Genomic DNA, 20,864 nt, shown 5'->3' on the forward strand with positions numbered 1-20,864 from the left:
TATTTGACAGGGAGTTTTTACCTGAATGACTGCCATCATGTTATGTCAACTCCACCTTCATACTGAAAGAGTTGAGTCATGCAGAAAATTTTACCATTGTTAATGTTGAGGGAAACAAACTCATCAAGGAGCACAGTTTCAAATCTTGCAGAACAGTGAAGTTGAAGGTGTCAGAATTCAGTATTAATCTGTCTGCAAACAGTCTGTACATGTACAAAAGTCCATCACAAGTCCATCATAAGTCATTTGGTCGAAAGTCAATTCACAAGCTATTCAAATGAGCAGTGACAAAAGCATTCTTTTGTCATTGTTTACTCTGTTCCGTACATGTATGACTGGTACTTGTGAAGGAACTTGTAATGGACTCAACGACAACACTGGTGTTAATGCAACTTCCACGAACTGATATGTTTTTAGTTAGTCATTGTGTGCCGTTCAGAACAATCTAATCATTTTCCAGCCCTGGTTTTTGTCTGAATATTTGATGAGAGAGCCAGCAAGTCAGCATGTCACCAGGGTCATCTTACATTGGTTTAGATTTCCTGCTTTCGATCACATGATTCTATGGCTCACTCTGTTTCAGTTTTGAGTTTATTTTTTAGTGGTTTTGTTTTACTTTTGGTAGGTTTAAATCACTCTTAACTGTGCTGTTGGTGCTGTTCACTCGAGGACTTTGCATACATACACTGACATTAAAAAGTTAATACAGACTTTGAACAAACTGAAAATGGCCATGTGAACAGGTGTTTTGTTTACCTAATGGCATTATCAGTAGCATTATTATTACAGTAGCTGTTCTAGAACCATGTCCTTGACAGTTGAGAATAACCCAACTTCCTTTGCGGAAATTGGATCCGTTTCTGAGGCAATAAGCTTACTGGTTGTTGTTGAATTCTTTTGTCCCTGTGTACAGAAAGTAATGATTTTGACCCCATGGTCCATTCAAAAAGTGAACAAATATTTTTTCATCCCCATCATAGTATATGTGTGTTTGTGTAGTTTATGGCACTGAAGAAACAGGTGAACAAACTTTCTGTTCTGAATGCATTTTACAGAGAATTGGAAATCCACAAGTATTAAAATGGTGCTTGAAATTGGCAAACTTCCAACTTTGTAAATTGCTTTTGCACATCATCAGACATACTGTAAGTTGTACAGGCTGCAGAATTTGGACCAGTTTTTAATACTGTAAAGAATGGATGGCTGAAATGTTTGAACATGTGACGAGATATCACAAGTGCAAGTTTAGAATCAATAATAATAATATGAAATCTTTATACAGTGCTGTCCAGTACCTGATGGACTTTTAGTGCACTTTACTCCCTACCAGGTATTATCTCTGCTCACTGGACCCCAAAACAATCTTCCCTGGAGAGTGTACAAAATGTACGGTCATTAGTGTAACTGTTTTTGAGTCAACTGTAAAAGACCCTCTGTGCTGTCACATGTAGCCATTTACTGGTAAAGTAACTTGCCTAGAGTCACAAGGTACACGTACATGTATGCTCCACTGCAGGATTTGAACCTCAGACCCTACAATTGGGAGACTTTATAAACCCAAGCCACCAGGCCGTACTGGTATGCCCTTCACAAACATTTACACTGTACATTTACATGTAACTATATAGACATGTACATGTATCCCACTCATGGGTAATATAAACCTGTTTGTAACCATAAACTATTCTAACATACATGTAGGCTGTGCTTCTCAATCTTCTATGACTGTCACACACTGCTTGTTCATATAAGTACACATGTACGAACATAGCTACCTGTAGGCTTTTTCTTCTTGTATAGGGAATGATGCAGACAGTTTTGTTATAGTCATTTTAATCCATCACACAATAAATATTACATGCTTGGCGAGGACACATGAGTAGCATTTCCTTCCTGGGTAACAGATAGGTTGGTGTTGTACACTCGTATCAGTCGTCCAAGACATGGCATAGCCCGTTGAAGTCCCTCCCGAAATCGACGATATTTGAAGGTGTAGATGAAGGGATTAGCGCACATGTTGAAGAAGGCCAGGCAGATAGTGATGTTGTAGACAGTTTCGTTGATGTGCTGGTTGCCACTGATATTGAAGTAGAAGTAGAAGACTTCGTTAGGAGCCCAGCAAAGACCGAAGAGCAGGTAGACAAGAAGCAAGGTTTTGATGATGTTACGTAGTGCTTTCTCATTGGTATCGTTAGGGTTGTGTGGTTGGTTCCCTGCAGCATCTGTTGAGTGGCTGGCCTCGCCGGTGATGTTACCGATTGACTCTGTTTTCAGGACCACATAGATCCTGATGTAAGCAAACGTCATGATGGCAAGAGGGACAAGGTAGGTAACCAGGAGGATGACGATTGCGTAAACGATTTGTGCAACTCGACTGGCAAATTGATTGACGACACATTTACCGTCTTTCACAACGTGCATAGCAGGAAAGTAAGCCTGGTATAAATAGCCAACAACCACAGGTAATATGGCCAAGATGAGTGACTTGGGCCATTTCAAAAGAGTACAGCTCCGATACTTGAAAGGGTAGACGATGGCAAAATAACGCTCCAGGGTCAAACAGACAAGGTTGAATGTGGATGAGATGATGGTGGCCCAGAAGAGGTACTTAGAGTTCCAGATGGAGCATAGGAATCTAGCAGCGATGGGGGAGGAAGGCAATGATGGCTCAGGGGTCAGGAAACAGAGAACTAAGAGGATGGAGGTTGCAAGGTCCACTATGGATTGATTAACGATTAGAATGTTAGCATTACCCTTACGTGATCTGACCATGTGTGTTAGCACATATATAACGAGGCTATTACCCACAATGCCAAGTCCAGCAATGATGCCGTAGGCAATCTTTACCCCCAAGGAAAGGTTTGTCAATAGATCCTCTGTACTGCCATCCATGCTTGACAATTGTTGATTGAAGATATCAGTTCACATTGGCCAAATTGTTGAAAAGTTTACAGTTCGATGTACACATACCTTTCAAGTGAAGTTCTGATTCTGAAAACAGCATTTGTCGTCGCACTCTGCTTTTAAGTCTGAAGAAAGAAGAGCACCCCTACAGTTATCCATGTATTTTTGGTCAGATAATTTTCAACTTCAGACCTATTTCTATCAAGTATAGTATATGTATAAGGTACCCTGCTGGGACCCCAGGTGTGTCCAGAATCTCCCGAGCTGGAATTCAAAGAATTAATCTCACTGAAGTTACTGGCTATCAGATTTGGGCTATCATATGTTGACCATTGTCTTTGGGATCCAGGTTGAATATGAGGTAGATTGTTGGAACTTCCTTCTCTTGTGGTCTATATCGCTTGGGGATTTGTGAACCTAAAGGCATGTATTGTACACTGTTTCTTATATTTCCTTTTTAGTGTGTACTTCCTCATAGTATCCAGGAGATGTTGAAACAAAAAGTCCATTTGTGATATAAATAGCAGTGACTCATTGGAGAAATGTCCATGAGAATTATAGTACTGTACAGGGTATGTGGCATTTCCTCAAAGCATGTTATCAAGGAAAGTGCATGCTTTTATTTCACACATTTTAAGTGATGGGCAGTATGATATCTAGACTTCCAATGCTGATAATTTATACTGTACTTTGTAGGATTGAATTGGTCCATTGAGCACCCATAGGAAAGTGCTCATAAAGCAAGAATGGTTTCATTATGTACCCAAGTAGCCAGTCTGTTCCGTCTATCTGATGACTCTGTCTGGCTCATTGTCTGGTTGCTTTGGTGATGGCAAGTGGTCATGGCAACCAGGTGTGTCAATATTTCATTGTTGATCTTATTGAAACTTTCAGGTTTTGATAGTTGAGCATGTTATTGCTATGACCTTCATAGTTGTAATGCAAAGTGGACGGGGTTATGCAGGGTTTGGAGGCTATTAGATTCAGAATGAATAAGAATTACATGTTAGAAATTGGTATCCAAGGTACTGGTAATTTCTATGCACGTTTTTATCGGTACTGTTCTTCAAAGTCTCCATTCAGTTTTATGAAGTTCCTTCAGCTGTGTCAACTTGACAACAAAAATGCTAATCTTGACAAATTTTCACTTTGGGCTTCATTCCTCAAAGTCAAAAAGCATCTTTCCTGGACTGTCAGCAGGATTTTGATTGCAATATGCACAATCATTTGTTGCTTGTGCTAATTCACCGCCACTTTCTTAGTCCAAAACCTTTGACAGGAGTGCTCCTTAATGTCATTTTTTCTTGATTAATTCACCCCAGTCTTGCTTGAAATTAAGGTACTTGCCTTGGTGTGCCGCAAACAGCTTGGTTCAAATTACAATTTGCCTGAAAATGTGTAATTATTGAAAACTTGGGAAGATTCCGGCAGGACTTGGCCTTACTCTAGAGGTAGCTATCTTCCATGTCTATAAATCAAAAGTGAAGCAATCTCTGCTAACTTTTTCCAGAATCTTAATAAATGTGGGAATGGGGATGGTAAAGTCAGGGTTAATTATAGATTATAATCCTTATGGTCAGAGGAGTAATTCCAAACTATGAAGAAAAAGTCTTGTCATCGTTATCTCCAAGTCAAGAAAATCTTTCAAAGTGAGGCTGTAACTGCTTATTCAGTGGCAAAATATCATCATGCCTAATAGTCATGACCAATTGTCCTCCCCAAACCCTACCGGTAGCAGATGCAATGAGCTACATGCAGTCATCAGACAGACAGAACAGACCTAAAGCATTAATTAACAACCACGCTAGTTTCACAGGCACTTTTGTATAGGAACTCAATGATCCATGTCCAGTTTCTCTGCCAGTGGAAAGTGCACATGCTCTGGTATGCACGTGAGCTGCTTAAAAGTACATGTACATGTAAGCCCAACATTGGATAATTCTGGGACACGCTGTAGGACTCTAGGAGTTTGGGGGGCTTTCTTGTTCCTCCAGATGGGATTAGAACATGTATAAATATGCTGATTTAAAGTGCAAGAGTATCAAGATTCTCAGAGTTTGAAGATTCTTTATGATAATTGGACTTTCCTCAGTCTTCGGATTGAAAAGCAATTCACTTACAAGATTTTACATTCATTAAAGACACAAGTTACAAACATATCATCTGATTATAGGATTTATTCTCAAAACTCCATTTGTTTTTATGCTACTGGTACATTTATTGAAGTCTGAAGTAAATTACCAAAACACAAACAGAAATTATTTACACTCTGGAGACATGCCAAAATTGCCCATGCAGTGGGGTGAACAGGGGGCTGGATGATGATGTGGCATTGCTTGTAACCCCCAGGTCTACTGTGAACCAGTCAGTGGTTTCCAACTCGCCCTCTTTTCCAGCTCATCCCCCGCACTCATAATGGCATTGTGAGCCTCCAATGTAGTTTGATTAAGTGAGTGGTGGTGTTGGAATGAATGGCTGTCAGTTACTTATAATCAGTTACTGATCAAAGAAACTAAAAATGTGGATCATCAACCATCTTCACCATTCCATTCACAATATACCTCAATACCTGATTATACTAGCAAGTTTGGAGATTTAAAAACTTAACCCATTCATGCATTCAGTTATCTGTATGATGTTATTAATCTCATAAAGTACAAACATAGGCTTTTTGTTAGCTTTCTGTGTATTGTTAAAGCAAAATAAGGAACTTAGCAACTAAAATTAAAATGTTTCATAACGTATTTATCTACCAGTCCATGAGCCAGGCCACCTACATGTTTGTGTGTCACGTAAGAGGGCAAATCCTGATGAAATTGGATCCTGGTGAATTTTGGGGTCTTGGCTCATGGACTGTACAAGTCCATTCTACTTGATACATTGATCTCTTCATCAGTGTTACATATAGCGGTACCTATGTACTAATAGAGGAGCATCATTTAAAACTACAAAACTTGTTTCCAGTATTTAATGATTGGATCTAAAATCTTATTATTATCTGGCTAAAAATTGGTGACGCTAAAATTAAATGTTTCATTTCTACTTGATAAACAACTGGACTTTCCACTTAAATTAATACATGAACTGGTATTTAATAAGGCCCCAAAAATAGTTGGTCTCTGGTTTATGCATGCATCAATTTTGAACTTGCACGTCAATGAGTTTTTTTACCATTTTTGGTCAAAATTTTCAGAACAGCACCTTCTATTTCCACACTGCCTGAATGCTCACGAGTAGACTTATTCCCGGCCACAAGTCTGAAGGGTAATTAATTCAAGGAACCAGACTAATTCTTGGGTAGGCCATATGCGGTGATAGATCCGTTACGACTTCTTAATGTTGATGGCTAACACAAACAGTAGACCACAGGTAGGTTACAAAGTTGCAGCCTGCTGATCATCAACGATGGCGGCATGACGTGCGATGTGCTACTACTAGCCTTTGCTCTTTGATTAAATATGCCACTCATTTCTGTGTTCGTTGCAAGTCTTAAGAAGCTAACCCGATCCCCCTCTCAAAAAAAACAAACCTGTATTGCCGCATCAATTCTGGAAATTTGGTCTGACCAGAGACCGAGTATTTTTGGGGGCCTAACAGATGAACACTGTATAAACCTCTTTCCAATATGTAATGATGAAAATTCAAAAGTCTTACCAGCTAAAAGTCTAACTGAAATTAAATGTTTCATATCATTCATGCATACAAGCCATTTCTACTTGATAAGCTGGACTTTCCACTAACTTTAATATATGTAAGAAATGAACACTACCGATAATCTTCTTTCCAATATAGAATGATGAAGATTCAAAAGTCTTACTAGCTAAAGTCTAACTAAAATTAAATGTTTCACATCATTCATGCATACAGGCCATTTCTACTTGATAAGCTGGACTTTCCACTAACTTTAATACAGTAGATATGAGAGATAAACACGATAAACTTCCTTCCAGTATAGAATGATGAGTATTTAAAATCTTACTCGCTAAAAATCTGACTAATATGATTTACGTCCTCTTCGGCCTTGTCTGTAAGTTTTATTTAGCTAAGCTGATATTTTCCCCTTAACTTTGTACTCAATAGCGACAGAGGTGAACAACAGTATCTTCCAGTAAAAGTTACGAGATGAGCATGATATAAACATAAGAAAACTATTTTCAGTTATGTCTAGGATTTAAAGTCCCACATATTTGTGAAATCAGTTTCTGTACTCAGGCCCATGTTTTCAATCTTGAACAGATATGGCTAGTTAAAAAAGGAATTGTGCCCATTACTGGACAGAGGGCATGATGAAACAGCAGACATTCAATCCCCTCCCCATTAACACAGCTCTGTCAACTTGGGTGAAGCTAGTCTTGCAAAATTTCCAATTTGTCTTACCATCCTTAAAGTCATGTGGGTAGTTTGAATAGAAACATGGTACATACAAAATGCCTCTTTCCTCAATTTAAAAAAAGTTAACAGGATATTTTTGGCAATGTTCACTATCGGGTTTTAGAGCATGTCAAAATATTGTTACAGAAATTCCATGAGTAGGACTTAAACTCTTTGTAAAAATCTAACCCAAATCCCAATGTTTCACATTACTGTACATGCTGGCTGCTTCTGTTAACTTATATTGATAAGCTGATATCAGAAAGATTTCACGTCGTGGGAAATTCCCCTTGTACACAACATGCTGATCAGACGGTAGGGGACACAAACATGATGGTCGTGCCTCAGGAAAACTGAGCAAGAGTAGTATGAATAACAAGTGCTGGGGTATGGAATAAATTATGCAGAATTAGTTCCTGAACAATGTAACTCAAAACTGTGGATGATAAACCAGCTTCATCATTCCATCCACAAAATACCTAAATACATGATTGTTTCCACAGATTTCAGAGATGTAAAAACGTAACTCATTTATGCATTCATCTCCTTGTCAGATCTAATCAACCACAAACCCTATCTGACTTTTCTATTACATGCTGTTTTGTGTATTGGTCAGAAAATTAATTACTCGGCACCTAAAATTAAAAAGTTTCAGTGAAAACTTCTTCCTAGTATGTGCTTCTTGAATTAGTATTTTTAAAATCTTATGAGCTATAAATCTAACTAAACTTAAATGTTACACATCATTCATCCAAGTCATAAGCTGGATCAACCTTCCACTGATGCTTTTACATGTACTTGATAATAGATGAACATGATTTTGAACTAGAAAACCTTCTTCCAATAAGTAATGCATTAAATCTGAATAAAAATCCAACTATAATGAAAATGTTATACATCATATACAGGCCATTTCCACTAGTTTACATGGATGAGCGTATGCCCTGTTTATCCCCTAACCTTTGTGCTGAGTATCCTAAAAGTCGTTAATACAGATGAGCATGTTATTAATAAAAAAAATTTCCATTAATGTGTGGGATTGAAGTAGATTTGTGAATCAAACTAAATGTACTGATACATTTTTTTTTTGTCATGTTGGTTTAGCTTCCAAAACTTTTGTTTTCTAGTCTGTTAATTTACAATTGTTAGCAACCAATTTGAAGACATGTTGCAAACACAATGTTTTCTATTTGTTTACATGTATATTGGAAATCAGTCAAAAATACAAAAGTGAAATCATAAGTATAAAAAAACAGTCGTGATTTCAATTGAACTTTGTGGCTGATTTGATCATGAGATAATCTGAGACCTTTTTGTATTCATATGTATTCATTCATTTCAATAAAATGCAATTTCAAAATTGAATGGGAACTACACACTTTGTCATGTAAAACTAATTAAAAACTACTTTCCATTAATGTAATTCCACGAGAAAACTTGTTTCCAGAATCACTTTTTACTGAGTATAATTTAAAAGTGTATTATATGACTGAAAATCTAAAAATTACATATTTATGTACAAGTCATTTCTACCTTAAAGACTAGCTTTGATAATAGTAATTTTTGAGCTGAGTTAAAAGTATTACATATTTTAAAAATACATTCAGTTACTTAAGGTGTAATTAAACATGTACATGTAAACTGTCTATGACTTTTATGTTTTCTTGAATAGCAATAGAGGGATCCTAATACGACGCTTTTAGCGTCGATCTGCGCACTTCCGCATTTGAAAACGAGGCTGTATGTGTCAGCTTCAATTCTTAGTACGATCAGACAATTGAAAGTAAGGAGTCAAGACACAAAATACATAAAGGTATTTTAAATTCAGACTTTTCAGGCTGAAAATGTTTGTGGAGGAGTCTTTCAGGAACACTCGACACGTAAAATCCAAAGAAAAATAGCAACAATTGACCGCGAACTAACGTACCTGCGATGGTCGTGTATCTTGTACAGTGGGCGTGGTTTCAACTGAAGTGGCGTCACACTTACGAACTGGATACTGAATCTACTGTGCGGACTCTGCGGGCGCGCCCGACAAAGTTCAACACAGAGAGCCTTGGTTTCGATGCAGATATGCACAGACGGCGCTAATGTGAAATCCCTCTATTTACAGTTTCCTGTGAGCTTTCCTTGATAACTAAGAATCCCTCAATCTATTTTTATATTGTAAACAATACAGTACCTTAAAAAAGTAATTCTAATTTTTATCTGAGATAAATGAATGTAACAGTATTACAGATTTGTTACATTTCATTTGAACTTTGTGTTTAATTCCATTTTCGCCTAATCTCAGGACCCTTTATTAGCATTGTATTTATTCGTTAAAAGAATTTTACCCATCTCAAAATTGATAACGTGTTTTTTGGGCTTTGGTGTCAGTGTGTCTAAAATTAAAAGCTTAAAACTTATAACTGAAATGTGACACATGAGTGCATTGATTCATCATAATGTTAAAAATAAGAACTATTCATTTACTTACAAGCAAAATCATAGATGTGATGTACAATTTTTTCCATTCTGTTGTAAGTTTTTGTCCAGTGTCTGTGTCAAGCCGTCTGTCAAGAGATGGCGGTTAGTTTACATGTGCATTGTGGACTGTGCATGGGGATCTTCCATACAGTTCCTTACTCTCTTTTACTTGTGTTGGCTGGTTTCATTTGGCATTCCTGCTTGTGGCCAATTCCAGTTTCACTTTATTGCCTTTTGGCTCTTGGGCTTGGATCATCAAGGCAAAGGTTGTAAAGTGCATCTTCTAGTCCGAGTTTTCCTCCTCTTTGAGCTTCCTGTTCAAAGCATGTGCTGTCAGTGTTGGTTGGTCTGGATGTTTTATCAATACTGGTAGCTGTTCCAGCTTATAAGTGGGAAGGTTTGTAGTAGCACCATCCGAATATATCTCTATGAGTATGTTCGGTTCTATGGTTCTCAATGTTTCGATGTGTGTGCTCAGTCCGTCGTCAGGAGACTGAAGAGGTGCTGAAGGTGTCCTGTCTTTATCTTTGATGTGTTCACCACTTGTAGGTGTAAGACACTGCAGAATTTACATGTAAGCGGTGATACCCAGTAAAGTCTAGTATTGTCTCTTCTTTGATTTGATTGTTCTGTGTTTCTGTTGTATTAAACTCTTTGTTTACTGCCTTTCCCTCTATTTTTTTCTTGAGGGATTTCTTGTTTGTACGCTTGCTGTAAGGCTCATCCTGGACATGCCCTCTGCTATCCCTGCTGAACCTCTTCCCTCCCTTGGGAAGCTTGCTGTGTCCAGAACAGCTGGCTTGGGATTGTTTGTCTTGTCAAATGAAAAATTTTCAAACAAAGCTGTGCTTGCTTCACGATTGTCTTTCATAGCAGTCTTCAGCGTTATGAATTCATTAATGAAAGCTTGCGTGGTAATGACCCATTCTGTTGGTACAGGAAATTGTAACTCCTGTGCTTTCTCCTTAGACACTTTGTGCCCAAATTTATTCCTTACTCTTTTTTCCACTTCCAAAGGTCTGCTGCAATCGGTAGGGTCGATAGGCAAGACAAACAGCACACTTGCAGTGTCCTTGCGTTTGTAAGGTAGATCAATATATTTCGCCAAATACTCCATTCGGTTGTTAGATCCTTCCGCTGTTTCACTTTGAGTGAAGCCAATCTTGCAGAATTTCCACACTGTGTCGAATGGGTAGTTGACAACAATACCATACACATGGGGCTGCTTTCCTCGACTTATGAATTCAGTTTTTGGTTTACGATGTTCACTAGCATTTAATGCTTTTATCAGATCATTTCCATTAGTTCCCGTCCAAAACCATTTACAAAAGTTCTTCATTTCAACATTATCCAAGGTCATTTCAGGCCAGTTGATAGGTGCACTTGCCATGATGTTGTGGTAGACACAATTGCATATATTGGTAACTGAGCTGCAAGCCTGCAAGAAAGCACAGTGACTGAAAAAGTTGAAAAGATTCCAGTCTTCTGTCTGTCCGACTGATGGCTGTGTCTTGCTCACTGTGGTTGCTTTTAGTGATTGCTTGTATGTGGTCATGATACATGTACCTGGGCGTGTTAGTGTGTTTGTTCATGCGCAGTGTACAAGAATGTTATGCAAAATGCATAAAATATTCCATTCAAATTTATATCCTGTCACATTTTGACATTTAACCTGTGATTGCTTTGACCTTCATTGATTCTTCCATCCAGGGGTGTAGCCTAACCGACACCAAGCTAGACTAGGGGGCTTTTTCCTCACATAAATTCCTCAAAAAGGATAAAATTACTCACCGGTATTTCCAGTCACACATTGATGTTTTCCAGCGGGAAGGCTGTCCGAGTTGTAGATGGCTGTGTTAACCTCACCATATGTACATGTATGTGTAATTTCTTTGGTGATGGTAAGATATTTGATCTTATGCTACGTGTATGTATAACTTTTCTATTCAAACCTGGTAGTGTTTGACTGGTTTTGACCTTTGAACTCTGAATGCAAACTACATGTAAGTTGGTTAATTGTACTGGAACCAACAGGTGCTGGCTGTATAAGAATGAATGCATGAATAAGTCAGTCCTTTTGGGACAAATTTTGGGATTTTGTTAAAGCCCCATTTGGGATTTAACACCTGAAATTTGTCGGTGATTGGGATCAACTCATAACAATGACAGGCCAGTCATAAAAATGCTGCATTCACAACCCAACTCTCTGTTGTTTTGAGTTTCGACTTCAGAGCCTCATTGAACTAATTAAGGTTATCAGACAGACAAGCTTTTCAATAACACATACACTTTTCTTATTGTCAACACAGTTCCAAGGTACATGTATTAATGTCAACAGAGGCTCAATATTATAATTGACAGGCTTGCGATATTTTTTATTCCTACATGTGTTTGCTTGTTGTATTACATGTATGTTGGCTAAGATCTCTCTTTTCTATCATTTTTGTTCTTGTGATCTAAATTACTGTTTCATATTTAATTCAATAAATCATGCCCCTTGGAAAACTGAAGAAATGGGAATGGTCCATGGAAAGAAGTAAATAAAATAGGTGAGAATGATTGGTAGGTACAGCAGTAATTTATAAACCAAGGATGTAAACCAAAACTAAAGATATGTAATACAAAACTGCTGCATACTACTTGCTGACTACAATGACTTAAGATACAAATCTTGAAATAAGGAGGGCCAGATGTTTTGATCCTAGTAGAATTTTGAGAAAGATTCTGCTAGGATCGAAACGTCAGGCCTTCCTTACTTCAAGGAAAAACTAGACATGGGTCAGTTGGTAGTACAAGGAAGGCATTTTTCTCCATTAGTAACATGGTCATTCAATTCATAAATTCTGAGGATTTTTCTTGAGTATAGGTTTTTTCACCTGAGTCTTTGGATTTACAATATTATAAATTAATAGAAACATTTTTTTCATGATTTCACACCCATATTTGAGGACACATTTCACCATGTGTCATTATCACAATTACTCTTCAAACTTTAGTCTTCAAACTGCAGTTGATATGTCAGTGCAACCTCTTTTTTCAAGTCCAAGACAAATTGCAAAACATAAGCAGAAATTATTTACACACTGCAGACAATGGACAGCTTTAATTATACTACATGCTTAACACAGAAATGTGCTGTTCTCTGTAAATAGTCAGTAGTTAATATACCAACCAGACGTGCATTTAAGACAGGCTCAGGAGAATGTACACGACTAATGCCCAAGCTGCAGGTGAGGTCATTATAAGCGTTCAGTCTCCTGAGCCGATCCAGCCAAGCACATAGTTATTCCCATTCATAAATTTCTCTTTAGTCAGAGAGTCAAAAGAAGTCAACATATGACAGATTTCCATTGATTTTATTCTGGAATTCTACTTTCATTTTCCTGAACACCCCTCTCCATTTTCTAGTATATTCCTTGTGCAAATTGTCCAATTGGCATGCTTGTGGCCAGCTGCGTGCACACAGACTCTTGACTGATCACATTTGATTAAATTTTCTGGTATCCAGGTGCCAGTGAATGATTTACACAGTAGGCATTATCAAATGTTAATACATGAAAATTGCATGTTTTTAAATAGGGAGACTGAGGTATTTATGAATGTATGTCAATGATGTCTGGTTCACAGACTTTTGCTAATGTTTTTAACGCGATGAAAACAGTGGCTTTTTGGCACCAAAACACATGACATACAGAAATAAATTACTGAGTCTGAATCGTCATCTGGGATTACATATCTGTCCACTCCTTGCCCAATTTTTCAATTGCACATGTACCCCTGAATCCAGTCTAATCTGATGAGTCAATAAATTGTTTTTGCATTTCACTTGAGAGCTAGACTGACAAGCACTAGATGACATTTCCACAAAATACTCCAATACCTGATTGCTTCCAATGATTTGAAAAAGGACAAATATTAGCACATTTAATACATATTCATTTGAACGTCAGATGTGATTAACCGCATCAACTATCAACACCTTTTCTACATGTACTTGTTTTATTTTGTATTTCAAATATATTTTATGCTGGAGCCACTTCCACTACATGTAGATAATATTAACCACTTCCTGACGGGCGATGGGTTTTTGAGCACCTAGGCTTTATACCCAAAGCCGGGGAGCCCAAAACCAGACAAAACAGTTGGGCCTTGTAACAAAAGACCATGCTCGACACAAAAGACCAGGCTGCTGGGAATTACCGACATCTTTTCACTATAATCCACCCTTATTTTGAAACCGTCATGGTTTGGGACATTTAGAGCGAGCGGACTATCACCAGGGACAAAAGCTCTCCTCCAACGCAGCAATGAGCCATACAGCACCGCTGCACGCTAATCTTGTCCCCATTGAATAGAGGTCAGCAGTTCACTGTTCCCAGTTTCGGGAAGAAAAGAATCTTACATAACACCGCTCAATCTGGTCTGTTTTTACAAGGCTGCAGGCCTGGCTGAAATACTCGGTGTCATTGAAGGTCAGCTGTCAGTGTAATGCCTAAAGATTACTGCTTGTGGGTATAATAAACATCCGTTAAATAAAATGATAAATTTTTTAATAATTTTGAAAACAGAAAAAATGATAATTATCCCAGTCCAGCATTATTAACATTTTTAATTAACCTGGCACGAAGTGGTTAATAAGCTGAATCTTTCTCTTTTTTGTAGACTTAATTAATAGTTGAATTTTATGTATAATAGGATCATATTGCCTACTACATGTAGTTATGCTCAGTAGAACAACAGTTAAACATCATTTTAATTAATTTAGAAAACTTTTCTCCAATTACATTAGGTCTGTGCCAAACATCCGAATATCTGAATATTCCATCGATTATCGAATATTCTAATATTTCAGGAATTTAAATATTCATATGTAAAATTCATGAAAAGGAAGGGAGTTTTTTGGTTTTAAATGAGAGAAATTGCAGAATGGAGCAGATTCAATGAAATGCAACAGAAATCTAATGTACAATTGTGTGCATTATTGCAACTGCTTTGTACATGATTTCTTCAACAATCTGCCGGTCGGTACGATCAAATATTTGGATATTCAATTGAATTGAAAGCTGAATATTCAAGTAGTGAATTATTCAAACTGACTCATCCCTAAATCATGTCTAAGAAGATAAAATAAAATAAAGACTCAAAAAATATACACATTTACCAGTGTAGCTGCACTCGGAGAAATCTTTTTCATGTGTACTGTCTGGACAATCTTGTTTACACACAAGTTAAGTTTTTAGAATTTGTTTATTTACAGAGATCCATTGTCCTGCTTTCAATTCAACAGATTATCTTCAATTTTATTTACATTGATAATCAGAATATTGTGTTTTCAGGTTGTCGTTTGACAACTTTGCTCAATTCCTACAAGTCAAAATATTTGAGCATGTTATGGTTAAAAAAATGATTGTTACTTATTTCTAATGAGAACTAGTATGATAGAACAAATATTGTGTATCTAGTAACTTTCTGTATTACTTCATATTATTAAACCTGTTTTTTCTTTGTGTCTTTTCAATGAAATTTTTTTTAATGAATTTCAAAATGTTTTGGGCAATTCTTCATGTAATTCCAGTTTTAGCTGCATACACTAAAAACAAATGAAATACTATTAATCAGTGAGTAAAATAAAAGCTGCAATTAAAACTGAAAACTCAAACTGAAATGGAACTCGATGAGACATGACTTCACTGGCAACTCATTTTTACAAGTGAGAAAAATATGGTGGGACCAATAAGCAAAATGTAACACACTCATTTCATCCACCTCTAAGTGTATGTGGCTGCCTAATGTGTCAGTGTTTGAAGGACGTTGTGTACAGAAATGTTGCTGTAGTTCAGAATTATAGGTCATTCCAGAAATTAGGGTCCATTTTTCTTGTCCTGTCACATCTGACGTATGATTTTGTAAGTTCAGAATATTTTTCTATTTTCAAGAGTGATGAATTAAATCAAATTGCTTGCCAAACAAGTAGAAATCATATGCAATCAGTTCCGGTGATATTTTCATGCCAAATAACAAAAGTTACATGTACATGTACATGACAGGGATTCAAATTTTCACACTTTGGACTCCACATTTCTGGAATTACATAAACCCTTATTTGAATGCCTCTTATTTGTGTTATAGCTGCTGTGGTGACTGTTCCATTTTAACACTCACACTCAATTGCAGAGTTGCCTGTTGTTGATCAGTTCGTTCTTGTCCTTGCCATCTTGGAGTGTCTGGTTGGCATGCTGGGGCTGGCTGGGTATTCTCATCTGGTGTTGCTGATTGCTCATTGGTTTGTTCTTCTCCTTGACCTCTTGGAGTGTCTTGTTGGCTCATTGAGGCTGGCTGGGTATTCATGGCTTGTGGGCCTGCTATCTGGTTAGGTGTTCCTTGGTCTTCACTGATGTTCACGGTGGCAAATTGTCTGTCCACATCTTCCATTCGCCCTGCTCTGTCATGTCTCTCTGTCCAACTTGGAATGGTTAAGTCTGCTGGCCGTGGTTGCTCTTTATGTTGGAATGCCAACTGTTCAAACACTTCTGTCGTTGCTTCAGTACCCTTACTTTTGATCTCGTTTTTGACTTCATCTATAAATCTATCAGTAGTAATGACCCAATCTGAAAAATTAGGAAACCCACAAGCTTTTGCTTCCTCCTTTATTTGATGGCCCATTTTTTGCTTTATTTCTTGTTTCTTCAAGTTGGCAGAAATGGTTTGACTGTCGGGATGAGAGAGGGAGAATACCTCAGATGCTGAATTTGGACCAAGGAACTTGTCATTTATTTCTTTCACTTCTTTTTGTACTGGAAGTAATTGATGTTCATACCATTCTTTCGTGCTGAAACCAATCCTGCAAAATTTCCACAGTTGGCCTTCATTATCGCAATGTTTAAAGTCTTCATGGTTGATAACAACACAGAATATGTGAGACCCCAGCTTTTTTGGCGATGAACTATGTGCCGTGGTTCTACTAGCATGCTGCTTTACAGTTTGGTTTGAAGCCAAAGATGGTGTGTTCGAGCTTCCAGAGTGATGTCCACCTGTCTGATGGCTGGGTCTGGCTTGCTGTGACTGACTGCTTAGGTGGTTCTAGGTTGTCATAAAAAACAGGGGCATGTTATCATGAGATATTGTTGCTTAGCTGAGGAGACAGCAATAAAACACAATATGGCAGAATATTGCATTTACAATACAGCATGACCTACATGCACATGAACCTGGATTATTGTGGCCAAATTGCTGACCTGACACTTTTTAATGCCAATTCACCTAATTTGTTTGTTGTTTAAAGAAATAGTTGTGGAGAATGTATGTCTCCAAAGTTGTACTTGGATGACAAAACAGAAATATTGTGTATCTAGTAACTTTCTGTATAAGTTCATGTTATTAACCCCTTCTTGCCAGGATGTGGGTAGAGCTGCCGTAAAAATTGAGATCCTCAGCCCGCTTTTCAGCTATTATTCTCAGCCCACGCTCGAGCGAACACGGTGAAAGAAGGCAGACCCTGGCTGTTGTATATATGGACATTTGTCTTTGTGTGTAGCCGAGAAATGAAAAGACCGAATTTGCATCATAATCACCAGCTTCACAATAGTCCCCACTTTGAAAAGAGGCAACGGGAATGTGGAACGGTGAGTAGAGCCGCATGCCACCGAACAATCAGCCTTTTCACCGTGTAATTCAAAGCATGCTGAGCATGCAGGGCCACAAACCGAGAATTTGCAGTTTGGCAGGTGGCCTTCGTGGCCAAGCAAGGCTGGAATTCTTGGAGTCGGCTTTCAGGAAGAAATTCCCTTCGTCAAGGGGGTAAAATAAATTTTAAATTTTTTATTAGTGATCGATCAAGTACATGTAATTGCAGTTCTTTTACTCTGGTGTTTTCATGCATGTACTGTATGTGTGACATAAATTTAAAAGAAACTAAATACTATTAATCAGTAAGTAAAATAAAAACTGAAATTAAACCTTATACTCGAACTGAAATTAAATGCAGACAGGATTTTACTGTCAACTCATTTTGTTAACAAATTAGAAATATGGTTGAACCAACAAGCAAAATGTTAAACAATAATCATTTCCTACAGTTCTGCATGTACATTGTACACATGTACATGTACATGTATGTGGCTGTCAGGTATGTGTGTTTGAAGGACATCATGTACCATACAAATATGTTGCTGTACTTCATCTGAATGTTTCTATTGTTTTTTGAGTGCTGTGACAAGTATTTTTTCTCACACTCACCGTATTTAGAGCTTCTGGTTGCTCAACCATTTGTTGTTGTTCTTGACCTCTTGGAGTGTCGGGTTGGCATGCTGGGTGTTCATGTCTGGTGGGACTGCTACATGGTTGGGTCTTCTTTGGTCTTTACGTCTTCTGGCTTTGGCTTTTGTGGCCAATGTGGGATGGTTAACTTGGATGGCTGTGGATCCTCACTAGATGGGAATGCCAAATTATGAAACACTTCTGTAGTTGTTTCAGTCTTCTTTCTTTTGTTCTTGTGTCTGATTACTTGTATAAATGTATCAGTTTTAATGACCCAATCTGTATATGCAGGAAACCCTTTGTCTTTTGTTTCTGGTACTGGATAGCCCATTTTTTGCAGTATTTCCTTTTTCTTGCCTGCAGGATGAGAGAGGAAAAATACAACAGATGCAGAATCCGGTCCAAGTGATTTGCTCATTTTTTCCACTTCAGTTTGTGCTGGATTTTTTTTTAGAATGGTCACTCTCGGTGAAACCAATCCATGCACATAATTTCCACAGTATACTATCATCATCCCTCTGTTCAAAGTCTTTATGATTGATAGCAGTGCAGATTATGTGAGGATATCTTGGCGTGGACCCATTTGCCATGACTATGCTGCCACACAGTTTGGTTCTGTCCCAAAGATGATGTGTTAAAGTAACGAAGGCTTTCAGAGGGATGACCACCTGTCATATGGCTGGGTCTTGCTTGCTGTCTGGCTGCTTTGGTGATTCTAGGTTGTCATTAAAGAACAGGGGCATGTTAACATGTGATGTCAGTGCTGAACTGAGTAGATAGCAATAAAACACAATATGGCAGGAGATTGTGTTGACAATAATGTAATCTACATGAACCTGGATAATTTATGGCCAAATTGCTGACCTAATAAGTTTTAATGCCAGTACACCTAATCTGTTTGTTGTTTATTTAAAGGAATAGTTGTGGAGAATGTATGTTTCCCAATTCATACATTTTATGTATAATCACAGATTTCGTCCATACTCAACGTAAATATTTTTTATAAACCCTGTATACTCAGACTTGTTTCTCTGTAAGTAGCAGGAGGTTTGGGTTCAAGTCCCACCCGAGTAAGCTTGTGAAGTTTTTCACAAGTTCTTGGACAAGCAGTGTTGTTGGTAAGGGCAAACCTGTACTTACATGTAAACTGAACATCCCCTAACACAAGTACATCTTGAAATTATCATATGTGCTACTCTTTTGATTTGTGTGTTTTTAGGTTGAAAGATTTGTCAACTGTCTGTCCTGCTATTGGGAAGTACACCCGTCCTGAAAAACCGTCTCCTTTGACTTTGGAAAGCATTCTGCCTGACTGCAGAGTGAAGGTAAGATGGCTGATCAAGTGTTAATGTGAGATTGTCCTGGAGATATTACAGGTTCTAGTGCATTACTCAGTGGACATATCACGTGATGTCAATGACAGCAGGTTGTTTATGGTGCATCAGGTGTCTGCTCGATTGCACCTGTTCAGAAGGAAATGATTTGCACTTATGTTGTGGAACACCTACGCAGCACTTTTTACAAAGTGAATTTTTTATAGAACTTGGTCACAAACACCAGGAAATAAAAGAGTTAGCGTATAAATGGGAAGCAATAAGGCATGCTACTGAGACTGAAATCCATGCCGTGGGAAAACTAAGAACCTGGATTTGGTCAGAGTGATGAGTAAGACTTCTTACTGATTTTTCAGAGAGGCATTTTGATTTTACAGAAATTCCGAAGAAAGTAAAATTTTGATGAAACATTAAGCAATCTCTTCTTGCATTAAGGCAGTTGTGCATTTTAATGCTCAGGTTTGCCGTGTTGTCATTTACTATTCTGTGAGCTAAGCAGGAATGCTGAAAAAAGTTTAATTCTTGGGTGGGACTCGAACCCGAGACCTTCCCTTGTTGAATCACAGTTTTCAGCCAGCCCAGGAATGAATTTCCAAAATTGATAATTGGAATCAACAGAATAATTGATCGCTGCATTGGCATACCAAACCCACAGACCTAAATGTGTTGTGACACAGGTGCATTTTCAGGAACTAACTTTTTGTGTCCTGTTCTGTTGGTTGTTCTGTTTGTGTTTGCAGGAAGCCAAAGGCTTAAGCTCCTTCTGGATCAACTATGGCAAGTTTCTACCGAGCATGAAATGAACACAGGTGCTTGAAAATCAACATGATAAAACCCAAAGAGTTTTTACTGTCCCCAGATTTGCTAGGCACACACTCTCAACACTTATCTACAGTTTTAAGAGTCTTGTAAATGACAGAAGACCCGCATTTCTACACTTAATCTTTGGATTCAGATAATTTTGCAGGGTTTGTTTGGGTCATGGAAAACCTGGAAAGTCATGGAATTTAATTCATGAGAAAGAGTATGAACTCTGTTTTGTGTGGCACATCTTTGAGGTTTCGCATTCGGCTGTTTGCTTTAAAACTTTTTAACGTCTGATATTGATTTGATGTGGTATTTTGCATCATACTTTCAAACTACTCCAGAGAAAGGTTAACTTCCAGAAAACTCATAAAACTTATTATCTGCAGGAAAAAAATGGTTTTATGATGGTCTCATTAAAAGTACTTAAGCCTCCTGAGAGAAAGAAAATGGGCGAAGAAAACAGCTTTGTTGAACGAAGGTGAAGTGTCTTCATTAAAAATGTTGTTGAATATTAAGATAGTTCGAGATTGTTATCATCTGTATATAGTATTTATTGTCACTTATCAAAGAGCGTCATGGTTTACGATAACGTTAATATTGTATTCTGTGAAACATTTTGTAAATAAATTCTTCTTGTTGCAGTGCTGTTCTCTGCGTGTCGTATTTGTCAGTTCTTGTCTGCAAAACGTCAGAGAGATATTTGTTACGCTTGTAACACCTAGC

The 20,864-nt window shown here is 37.7% G+C and overlaps 2 protein-coding genes across 4 annotated transcripts in view; one reads left to right on the forward strand and one right to left on the reverse strand.

The window, feature by feature from the left end:
• Nucleotides 1-20,790, forward strand: part of LOC110978908 (uncharacterized) — a 30,576-nt gene extending 9,786 nt beyond the window's left edge. For all 3 annotated transcript variants that reach the window (XM_087146787.1, XM_087146788.1, XM_087146789.1), the window contains 2 exons: nucleotides 19,220-19,325; nucleotides 20,075-20,790. In XM_087146787.1, coding sequence (XP_087002913.1) covers nucleotides 19,220-19,325; nucleotides 20,075-20,137 — 169 coding nt within the window. In that variant the 3' untranslated portion in view covers nucleotides 20,138-20,790. The remainder of the gene's footprint in view (nucleotides 1-19,219; nucleotides 19,326-20,074) is intronic.
• LOC110978909 (phe13-bombesin receptor-like) lies at nucleotides 1,031-3,352 on the reverse strand. Its single transcript, XM_022234244.2, has one exon. It carries the CDS (start codon nucleotides 2,890-2,892, stop codon nucleotides 1,855-1,857), a length of 1,038 nt encoding a protein of 345 aa, XP_022089936.2. The 5' UTR covers nucleotides 2,893-3,352; the 3' UTR covers nucleotides 1,031-1,854.
• Nucleotides 20,791-20,864: the final 74 nt, after the last annotated feature.

This window comes from Acanthaster planci, linkage group LG15, assembly GCF_054643075.1.
Source record: "Acanthaster planci isolate LZ-2023a linkage group LG15, COTS_SCS, whole genome shotgun sequence".
Lineage (NCBI taxonomy): Eukaryota > Metazoa > Echinodermata > Asteroidea > Valvatida > Acanthasteridae > Acanthaster > Acanthaster planci.